Genomic DNA, 11,537 nt, shown 5'->3' with positions numbered 1-11,537 from the left:
TCAAAGTAAAGATTGCAAAATAAACGGTGCAAGAAATAACTTGATAATGGGAGATTAATATAATGGAGAATAGACCCAGGGGCCATAGGTTTCACTAGTGGCTTCTCTCAAGATAGCATAAGTATTATGGTGGGTGAACAAATTACTGTCGAGCAATTGATAGAAAAGTGCATAATTATGAGAATATCTAGGCATGATCATGTATATAGGCATCACGTCCGTGACAAGTAGACCGAAACGATTCTGCATCTACTACTATTACTCCACACATCGACCGTTATCCAACATGCATCTAGAGTATTAAGTTCATAAGAACAGAGTAACGCATTAGGCAAGATGACATGATGTAGATGGATAAACTCAAGCAATATGATATAAACCCCATCTTTTTATCCTCGATGGCAACAATACAATACGTGTCGTTTCCCATTATGTCACTGGGATCGAGCACCGCAAGATTGAACCCAAAGCTAAACACTTCTCCCATTGCAAGAAAGATCAATCTAGTAGGCCAAACCAAACTGATAATTCGAAGAGACTTGCAAAGATAACTTAATCATACATAAAAGATTTCAGAGAAGAATCAAACATTGTTCATAGATAAACTTGATCATAAACCACAATTCATCGGATCTCGACAAACACACCGCAAAAAGAGTTACATCAAATAGATCTCCAAGAAGATTGAGGAGAACATTGTATTGAGATCCAAAGAGAGAGAAGAAGCCATCTAACTAATAACTATGGACCCGAAGGTCTGAAATAAACTACTCACACATCATCGGAGAGGCCATGGAGTTGATGTAGAGGCCCTCTGTGATCGATTCCCCCTCCGGCGGAGCTCCGGAAAAGGCCCCAAGATGGGATCTCTTGGGTACAGAAGGTTGCGGCGGTGGAAATATGGTTTCGTAGTGCTCCTGGATGTTTTCATGGTATATGGATATATATAGGAGGAAGAAGTAGGTCGGTGGAGCCACGAGGGACCCACGAGGGTGGAGGGCGCGCCCAGGGGGTAGGCACCCCCTGCCTCATGGCCTCCTTGTTGGTTGCTTGACGTCCACTCCAAGTCCCACGCATCACGTTTGTTCCAAAAATAACTCTCCCGAAAGTTTCATTCCGTTTGGATTCCGTTTGATATTCCTTTTCTGCGAAACACTGAAATAGGCAAAAAACAACAATTTGCACTGGCCTTGGGTTAGTAGGTTAGTCCCAAAAATAATATAAAAGTGTATAAATAAGCCCATTAACATCCAAAACAAATAATATAATAGCATGGAACAATCAAAAATTATAGATACGTTTGAGACGTATCACCCGTGATTACCGAGGTCGCCACGGTTTTCATCGAAAGTCGCGCCACTCCGAACCAACAGCTGTTCGGATCCGCGTCGAGCCACTTCATGACGGCATGCGTAGTCGCCGGAACGCCGGTAGGGATGCAACATCCCTCACTGACCCCTTTATGCGTCGTCGGCTGGCCACGGGCCCCGCCAACGACGACACAAGTCCGCCCACCATAGGTTGGGAAGAACGTGAGCTTCCGCGAGCATGGAGGCGAGTGTCACTGCCGCACAACCCTAGCCCTTGTGCACACTCGTCCCGCTAGTCATGTCCCCGCCGATCCAGTGCCCATGCCAATCGGCGCTTGGCTAGCCGCCACCACGGCCTACACCGATGGCCAAGGCGGAAGGAGAGGCTGCCGCAGGAGGTGGTTTCTGGTGGTTCTATGGTTCGCCCCGTGGCGCGCCCTGGGGAGGCGATGCACGAGGACGAAGGGCTATTACTTTTGTTATGTACTTTGCTAATAATTATAATCAAAATGCACAGGCCGGACTGCTGGAGGTTTAACCTCCTTTTAAGAAAAATCAAAACAACACCTCCGATACTTCACAATTCTCCTCAAATTACCACTCCTTCCCCTTTGCGCCACTCACCCACGTCCCCCATCCGTCGCCCGTCTTCTTCCTCTTTCGGTGCACTTCTTTGTCGTGATCTTAACGTCGCCATAACGGTGCTAATAATCGGAAGGTTTGTAAGCGTTCAAAATTTGTAGGCCAAGCTATAGAAGTACGTGCTCTCGGGGTAAAGAAAGGAGATTGGATTTTCTACTCCCGGGTCTATCCTTCAGATCGGCAGTGTTATGGTTCATGGATGGTGTCGGCGAGGCGGCGACGGTGACTCTATCAAGTGTGTCTCTCCTTTTGCTCTGTCCCCGTTGTTGCGGCGTTGTCTCCAACGTCATGCTGGAGTAGGGAGGTTTTGTCGTCGAGGAATACGCGGAGACAGTTGTCTATGCAAGTGACAGCTCGAAGATGGTGCATCTTGTGCCGGGTCTGTGGTTGGAGGCTGACAATTATGATTTTCTCCTCCGACGTCGTAGTCATGTAGGGGTGTTAGTTCTGAAGTTCGATGGCGTGTCCAAGGACACGTTGTCTCGGTTTGATTCTTTCAACGACAATGGTTTTGCTTCAAGCAAACTACTTTGGAGGTCCGTAAAGCTGCTGATCAGTGGTAGAGCCGCGTCGACCTCAGGTGAAGAGGTGATTGTCTCCTTTTTTTAGTGGAGAGGGACAGACACTGGTTTTTTGTATAAGATTATCCTATCTTTTCAGTCATGTAATGTCGATGTTACGTGGCTTGTAACTGGATCTTTATTTTATTAATGAGACATGTATTATCATGTAAAACAATACTCCCTAGTCCATCCGCATGAACAGTTTCTAAATACAAAATAGAACTAAAAAAATCTGAAATTTTGGGACACAAAAACTTTAGCTTTTTGCAATTTTTCGTCCACAAATAACATTTGAGAAGCCCTTACCAAAAATAACAAAATCAGTGTTCAAAGCTTTTTGCACTTTTGAGTAGTGATTTTGAATTTTTTTGTTGAGGGCTTCTTGATTGTTATTTGGTCGCAAAATTTTGCAAGAAGCTAAAACTTTTGATATTGTTTGATGTAAAAAAGATCATATTTTTTATTTTTGTTTTGTACTTTTTTTTTTATTTACTGTCCATGTGGGTGTACCTACACCCTGGAGGCAGCCAGACCTTTCTTGAAAGGATGAAAAAAGAATTCAAGAGCTACTTAAAGGGGCAAGATTAAACGAGATCCTGCGTATACTGCAGGTAAATGGTTCAAAACATTCTAATTCCAAAGCATGCTACAATAAGGCACATCAGATAGGACACGATTGCAACATGCATCATCATGGGCCGAACATCAAGAGTAATAATATGGCAATATATGCTAATATCTTCTTCACATCTTCTGGCTCCAGATCAGAGTACTCCAGAAATCCTGCCACGCTTCAACTGATGCTGCTACTTAGGCAAGAGCACGCTGCTGAGTGCGCCACGACTCAGCATTGCAGCTCTCAGTAGCTTCAAAACCTGTTAATCAGCAAACCCACATGAGTGAGCAACAACATAGAAACTGAAATAGTAGAATGGGCTAGTTTTCACGAGTCAGAATGTTCAACTTCATGTTGGAAATCATTTGATCAAATCTTGTAGGGATTTACCTGTGTTTTGTCAAGAGTGAGCTCTTTCTCCACAAGCTTCTCCTTTGGAATCTTGGCTGCGCGAATGGCTTTGAGACTATTGGCCAAAGAGAAATTGGAGATATGAAGATCATCGGTCACCATAAAGTTTGTGGAACCTTCCTTGACATATGCCCTACAAGTACCTCCTCTAATGGGTTCTTTTGGATTCACCTCGTGATTATAGCGTGACACACTTCCAGAGGGTAGCTCTTCCACATGGAGTACATTGCTGCTGCAGCCAAAGAAAGGGGGCAGCTTTGGTGATAGAAGCAGGCTTCGGCATTCTTGTTTAACACATGCTTCCTCATTCACACTCTTGTAAAGATTATCAATGCTGCCATTTGGTGACCATTCACCAAAAGCTTTGATTATGGATCCAATTGGAATGCAAAGCAGGCTGAAGAATATATCAACGAAGTCATGCCCAACTTCAGCATACAACACCGAGGTACCATCTTTTGACTGAATAATCCTCATCTTTATTGCTTTGAACATGGGCTCAGCCTCATCTGCCTGTTCTGCCAATAAATTCTCAGGAAGCTGGAAAGCATCAGGCGTGATGGTAACATCAAAATAGAGGCCAGTTAAAGGTTGCTTTGACAGCAGTGCTCTGGCAAGCAAGCTAATCATCTGGAGGAAATGTAATATAAAAATTATTAATAAAAAAAAAACTGATTTGTACTCACAACTTCTGATGTCAGAGACACATACCTTATTGGAATTGAGTTGTAGCACCACTTCCTCGATATTCGCTTGCTCCTGTAGCCCAAGCTTGTCCATCAAGGAAAACATGAGAGCTGTGGAAGAAAGAGCAACTTGGAGATCATCCGTGATGACGAACTTCGTGCGGCTCTTGGCAAAAATCTCATCCAGAGTCCCTTTCTCTGAACATTCCCTAATTGTTATATCCATGGTGCCGCAAAACGGGCAACCAACGTCAGGGACTGAGCTGAAGTACCCCATGTGACGCTTGCAAGCATAAAACAATGTTTGATCTATGTCGTCAAGTTCGACTTTAAGCCGACCTAAGTGATCTGCTGCAGCATTGCGGGGACTAAGAAGCATGGTCTTGCAAGGCTTCGTTTGGAAGTGATCTTCCCCAAGATTCTCCACGCTCTTGTACAGCTCGTCGAGGCACCCTACCTGAGACTGCTTACCGAGGCGACGAACGATGGTGCCGAGGGGCAGGGTGAGGAAACTGAAGAGGACGTCGACGAAGTCCTGGTCAGATTCCGCAAACAACACCCTCTTCTTCTCCTTGTCGATGAACAGTTTGACTGCAACAGTTGATTCGCCATCGCTCGACATGGTTGCTGAGGTGGTGTGTTCGACTGCTGGTGAGAAAGATGACCTGAGGTGTTGCAGATGCCATCCTTTGAATATATATCTCCTCCGTGAATGGCAGTGGTAACAGAAGAATTTAATGGTTGGATGGAATCTGAAAGGTGCAGAAGGCTTCACACGAAGAGTTTCCCATTGAAAGGCTAATCAACATGCAGATCTTCACATTTCCCAACAGGAAGACGTGGAGCTCTGTTTAAATTATTTCTCCTAAGTAGTACTAGTTGTTATCCACGATGGAAGGCGTATGGCCATAATCCTAATTTGAGCAGTTTTAACATGATCCCTCTTACCTCCTCATTTCACATGAGAGGTAAGAGTATATAATAGATCTAAGCCGTTAATTTCATTAAAAAGTGGCCTGATTAAAATAAGCCTACTAATTTACTCAGAGAATTTGAAGTCGCCTGCTCTATGAACTTGAGATTCTTTTAGGGATTCTATGAACGCTATTTTCTGTATGAACCACCCTTGAGATCAGAGCATCGCTTTGTTGGTAAGCTGTGCGGGGGCGCAGCAAGCCCACCCAGGTTCTAGTCTCAGACTCGGTTGGTGCTCAGGTTGTTCCTAATAAAAAAATATGACGCCAAAGGCTAATCCTGGTTGGTCTCTTAATTTAAGAACCACCTTTAAAATCATAGTGTTTTTATTTGGCAATGAAACGATATATGCGACAGATCCTGGTTGATGGCATTGACAGGAGAAAGGTCGGACATGCACTATAATAAAAAAGAGTATATCTTTTATGTTTGTTCTAGAAATTTAGGGATCCCGCACTATTAAGAGTGGATCATTAGGGACCCCCGCGTCGCCCCCCGCTCGGTCAACACGGGAGGTACTCCAACCCTAACCGCCACCGTGGCCGATCCACCTTCCTCCCTTCCTCCCGCCACTGCCGGAGGACGCCGCCGGCCAGCGCCCGGTGGCCGTCGGCGCTGGCGGGGGTTCTCCTCGCTCCCTGTCTCAGGGGCGGTGCGGGCCCCCTGTGCGTGTGGAGGCGCAGCCGATCTAGCGAAGCGGCGGCGACTGTTGGAAATATGCCCTAGAGACAATAATAAATTAGTTATTATTATTATATTTCATTGTTCATGATAATCGTTTATTATCCATGCTAGAATTGTATTGATAGAAACTCAGATACATGTGTGGATATATAGACAACACCATGTCCCTAGTAAGCCTCTAGTTGACTAGCTCGTTGATCAATAGATGGTTACAGTTTCCTGACCATGGACATTGGATGTCGTTGATAACGGGATCACATCATTAGGAGAATGATGTGATGGACAAGACCCAATCCTAAGTCTAGCACAAGATTGTGTAGTTCGTATGCTAAAGCTTTTCTAATGTCAAGTATCATTTCCTTATACCATGAGATTGTGCAACTCCCGGATACCGTAGGAGTGCTTTGGGTGTGCCAAACGTCACAACGTAACTGGGTGGCTATAAAGGTACACTACAGGTATCTCCGAAAGTGTCTGTTGGGTTGGCACGAATCGAGACTGGGATTTGTCACTCCGTGTAAACGGAGAGATATCTCTGGGCCCACTCGGTAGGACATCATCATAATGTGCACAATGTGACCAAGGGTTTGATCACGGGATGATGTGTTACAGAACGAGTAAAGAGACTTGCCGGTAACGAGATTGAACAAGGTATCGGGATACCGACGATCGAATCTCGGGCAAGTACTATACCGCTAGACAAAGGGAATTGTATACGGGATTGATTAAATCCTTGACATCGTGGTTCATCCGATTAGATCATCGTGGAGCATGTGGGAGCCAACATGGGTATCCAGATCCCGCTGTTGGTTATTGATCGGAGAGTTGTCTCGGCCATGTCTGCATGACTCCCGAACCCGTAGGGTCTACACAATTAAGGTTCGATGACGCTAGGGTTATAGGAAAAGTATGTACGCGGTTACCGAATGTTGTTCGGAGTCCCGGATGAGATCCCGGACGTCACGAGGAGTTCCGGAATGGTCCGGAGGTAAATATTAATATATAGGAAGTATGGTTTTGGCCACCGAAAGTGTTTCGGGCATCACCGGTAGTGTACCGGGACCACCGGAGGGGTCCGGGGGTCCACCGGGAGGGGCCACCAGCCCCGGAGGCCTACATGGGCCAATAGTGGGAAGGGACCAGCCCCTAGGTGGGTTGGGGCGCCTCCCACCAAGGCCCAAGGCGCCTCCTAGAGGGGAGGGGGCAAACCCTAGGGCAGATGGGCCTTAAGGCCCACCCTAGGTGCGCCTCCTCTCTCTCCTCCCTTGGCCGCAACCCTAGATGGGTTTTGGGGCTGCCACCGCCCCTAGGGAGGGAACCCTAGATGGGGGCGCAGCCCCTCCCCTTCCCCTATATATACTTGAGGTATTGGGGGCTGCAACATACACGAGATCATCTCCCTCTTGGCGCAGCCCTACCTCTCTCCCTCCCCGTCTCTCGTAGTGCTTGGCGAAGCCCTGCTAGAGTTCCGCGCTCCTCCACCACCACCACGCCGTCGTGCTGCTGCTGGACGGAGTCTTCCCCAACCTCTCCTTCTCCCCTTGCTGGATCAAGGCGTCGGAGACGTCACCGGGCTGCACGTGTGTTGAACGCGGAGGTGCCGTGGTTCAGCGCTTAGATCGGAATCAACCGCGATCTGAATCGCTACGAGTATGACTCCTTCATCCGCGTTCTTGCAACGCTTCCGCTTAGCGATCTACAAGGGTATGTAGATGCACTCTCCTTCCCCTCATTGCTAGATTACTCCATAGATTGATCTTGGTGATGCGTAGAAAATTTTAAATTTCTGCTACGGTCCCCAACATTGGCATCATGAGCTAGGTCTATGCGTAGTTTCTATGCACGAGTAGAACACAAAGCAGTTGTGGGCGTCGATATTGTCAATTTACTTGCCGTTACTAGTCTTATCTTGATTCGGCGGCATCGTGGGATGAAGCGGCCCGGACCAACCTTACACGTACGCTTACGTGAGACTGGTTCCACCGACTGACATGCACTAGTTGCATAAGGTGGCTAGCGGGTGTCTGTCTCTCCCACTTTAGTCGGATCGGATTCGATGAAAAGGGTCCTTATGAAGGGTAAATAGAAAATGGCATATCACGTTGTGGTTTTCGAGTAGGTAAGAAACGTTCTTGCTAGAAACCTATAGCAGCCACGTAAAAATTTGCAACAACAATTAGAGGACGTCTAACTTGTTTTTGCAGCATATGCCTTGTGATGTGATATGGCCAAAAGGATGTGATGAATGATATATGTGATGTATGAGATTGATCATGTTCTTGTAATAGGAATCACGACTTGCATGTCGATGAGTATGACAACCGGCAGGAGCCATAGGAGTTGTCTTAATTTATTTATGACCTGCATGTCAACATAAACGTCATGTAATTACTTTACTTTATTGCTAAAGCGTTAGCCATAGTAGTAGAAGTAATAGATGACGAGACAACTTCAAGAAGACACGATGATGGAGATCATGATGATGGAGATCATGGTGTCATGCCGGTGACAACGATGATCATGGAGCCCCGAAGATGGAGATCAAAAGGAGCAAAATGATATTGGCCATATCATGCCACTATTTGATTGCATGTGATGTTTATCATGGTTTACATCTTATTTGCTTAGAATGACGGTAGCCTAAATAAGATGATGCCTGACTAAAATTTCAAGAAAAGTGTTCCCCCTAACTGTGCACCGTTGCGAAGGTTCGTTGTTTCGAAGCACCACGTGATGATCGGGTGTGATAGATTCTAATGTTCGAATACAACGGGTGTTGACGAGCCTAGCATGTACAGACATGGCCTCGGGACACATGCGAAACACTTAGGTTGACTTGACGAGCCTAGCATGTACAGACATGGCCTTGGAACACGGAAGACCAAAAGGTCGAACATGAGTCGTATAGAAGATACGATCAACATGAGATGTTCACCGTTGATGACTTGTCCGTCTCACGTGATGATCGGGTGTGATAGATTCTAACGTTCGAATACAACGGGTGTTGACGAGCCTAGCATGTATAGACATGGCCTCAGGACACATGCGAAACACTTAGGTTGACTTGACGAGCCTAGCATGTATAGACATGGCCTCGGAACACGGAAGACCGAAAGGTCAAACATGAGTCGTATAGAAGATACGATCAACATGAGATGTTCACTGTTGATGACTAGTCCGTCTCACGTGATGATCGGACACGGCCTAGTCGATTCGGATCATGTTTCACTTAGATGACTAGAGGGATGTCTATCTGAGTGGGAGTTCATTAAATAATTTGATTAGATGAACTCAATTATCATGAACATAGTCTAAATTGTCTTTGCAAATATGTTGTACATAAATAGCTCATGTTGTAGCTCCCTGTTTCAATACGTTCCTAGAGAAAGATTAAGTTGAAAGATATTGTAAGCAATGATACGGACTAGGTCCGTAGTTCGAGGAGTGTCCTCACTGCTACACAGAAGGCTTACGTCTTTGATGCACCGCTCGATGTGCAAACCCCTACAACGTCGTCTGTGGATGTTGTGAACACCTGACAGACACATCCTGATGACTACTTGATAGTTTAGTGCACCATACTTTAGGCTTAGAATCGGGATTCCAATGACGTTTTGAACGCCGTAGAACATATGAGATGTTCCAAGAGCTGAAATTGGGATTTCAGGCTCATGCCCGTGTTGAGAGGTGTGAGACCTCTGACAAGTTCTTTTGTCAACAAGATGGAGGAGAATAGCTCAGCTAGTGAGCATGTGCTCAGAATGTCTGGGTGCTACAATCACTTAAAGTAGTGGGAGTTAAACTTCCAGATAAGATAGTGATTGATAGAGTTCTCTAGCCACTATCACTAAGCTACTAGATCTTCGTGATGAACTATGACATGCAAGGGATGGAGTTGATCCCGGAGCTGTTCGCGGTGCTTAAGACCGCGAAAGGTAGAAATCAAGAAGGAGCATCAAGTGTTGATGGTTTAACAAGACCACTGGTTTCAAGAAGGGCAAGGGCTAGAAGGGAAACTTCATGGATGGCAAACCGGTTACCGCTCCAGTGAAGGAACCCAAGGTTGAACCCAAACCCGAGACTAAGTGCTTCTATTGTAAGGGGAACGGTCACTGGTAGCGGAATTACCCCAAATGCAGTAGATAAGAAGGCTGGCAACTTCAACAAAGTATATACGTGTTATTAATGTGTACCTCACTAGTACTCCTGGTAGCACATGGGTATTGGATAATGGTTCAATTGCTATTATTGGTGACTTGAAGCAAAAGCTACGAACTAAACGGAGACTGGCTAAGGGCGAGGTGACGATGTGTGTTGGAAGTGTTTCCAAAGTTGATGAGATCACCATCGCACGCTCCATCTGCCTTCGGGGTTAGTATTGAACCTAGATAAATGTTATCAGGTGTCTATGTTGAGCATGAATATGATTAGATCATGTTCATTGCAATACGGTTATTCATTTAAGTTAGAGAATAATGGTTATTCTGTTTACATGAATAATACCTTCCATGGTCATGCACCCTATGTTGGAAATATGCCCTAGAGGCAATAATAAATTGATTATTATTATATTTCCTTGTTCATGATAATCGTTTATTATCCATGCTAGAATTGTATTGATAGGAAACTCAGTTACATGTGTGGATACATAGACAACACCATGTCCCTAGTAAGCCTCTAGTTGACTAGCTCGTTGATCAATAGATGGTTACGGTTTCCTGACCATGGACATTGGATGTCGTTGATAACGGGATCACATCATTAGGAGAATGATGTGATGGACAAGACCCAATCCTAAGCATAGCACAAGATCGTGTAGTTCGCATGCTAAAGCTTTTCTAATGTCAAGTATCATTTCCTTAGACCATGAGATTGTGCAACTCCCGGATACCGTAGGAATACTTTGGGTGTGCCAAACGTCACAACGTAACTGGGTGGCTATAAAGGTACACTACAGGTATCTCCAAAAGTGTCTGTTGGGTTGGCACGAATCGAGACTGGGATTTGTCACTTCGTGTGACGGAGAGGTATCTCTGGGCCCACTCGGTAGGACATCATCATAATGTGCACAATGTGATCAAGGAGTTGATCACGGGATGATGTGTTACGGAACGAGTAAAGAGACTTGCCAGTAACGAGATTGAACAAGGTATCAGGATACCGACGATCGAATCTCGGGCAAGTATCGTACCGCTAGACAAAGGGAATTGTATACGGGATTGATCGAATCCTCGACATCGTGGTTCATCCGATGAGATCATCGTGGAACATGTAGGAACCAACATGGGTATCCAGATCCCGCTGTTGGTTATTGACCGGAGAACGTCTCGGTCATGTCTGCATGTTCCCGAACCCGTAGGGTCTACACACTTAAGGTTCGATGACGCTAGGGTTATAAGGAAATGTATGTGGTTACCGAATGTTGTTCGGAGTCCCGATGAGATCCCGGACGTCACGAGGAGTTCCGGAATGGTCCGGAGGTAAAGATTTATATAGGAAGTCCTGTTTTGGTCACCGGAAAAGTTTCGGGTTTTCGTAGTGTACCGGGACCACCGGGAGGGTCCCGGGGGTCCACCAAGTGGGGCCACCAGCCCCGGAGGGCTGCATGGGCCAAGTGTGGGAGGGGACCAGCCCCAGGTGGGCTGGTGCG

At 45.9% G+C, this 11,537-nt stretch overlaps 1 protein-coding gene across 1 annotated transcript; it reads right to left on the bottom strand.

Moving 5' to 3' along the window:
• Positions 1 to 3,321: 3,321 nt before the first annotated feature.
• On the bottom strand, positions 3,322 to 4,850 carry LOC125537784. The gene is made up of 3 exons (XM_048701093.1): positions 4,254 to 4,850; positions 3,522 to 4,172; positions 3,322 to 3,390 (listed from the first exon to the last, which is right to left on the bottom strand). The coding sequence occupies exons 1-3, from the start codon at positions 4,848 to 4,850 to the stop codon at positions 3,322 to 3,324; spliced, it is 1,317 nt and encodes a 438-aa protein (XP_048557050.1).
• Between the last annotated feature and the right edge of the window lie 6,687 nt (positions 4,851 to 11,537).

The sequence above is a fragment of the Triticum urartu genome, chromosome 2 (genome assembly GCF_003073215.2).
Source record: "Triticum urartu cultivar G1812 chromosome 2, Tu2.1, whole genome shotgun sequence".
Lineage (NCBI taxonomy): Eukaryota > Viridiplantae > Streptophyta > Magnoliopsida > Poales > Poaceae > Triticum > Triticum urartu.
This window is presented reverse-complemented; position numbering and strand designations above follow the sequence as displayed.

Excerpts from the sequence above, each read along its gene's own strand:
- LOC125537784 (XM_048701093.1), bottom strand. The coding sequence starts at position 4,850 with ATGTCGAGCGATGGCGAATCAACTGTTGCAGTCAAACTGTTCATCGAC. Across the intron at positions 4,173-4,253 it reads TACAACTCAATTCCAATAAG|ATGATTAGCTTGCTTGCCAG; the intron begins GTATGTGTCTCT and ends CATTTCCTCCAG. Across the intron at positions 3,391-3,521 it reads TCACTCTTGACAAAACACAG|GTTTTGAAGCTACTGAGAGC; the intron begins GTAAATCCCTAC and ends GCTGATTAACAG.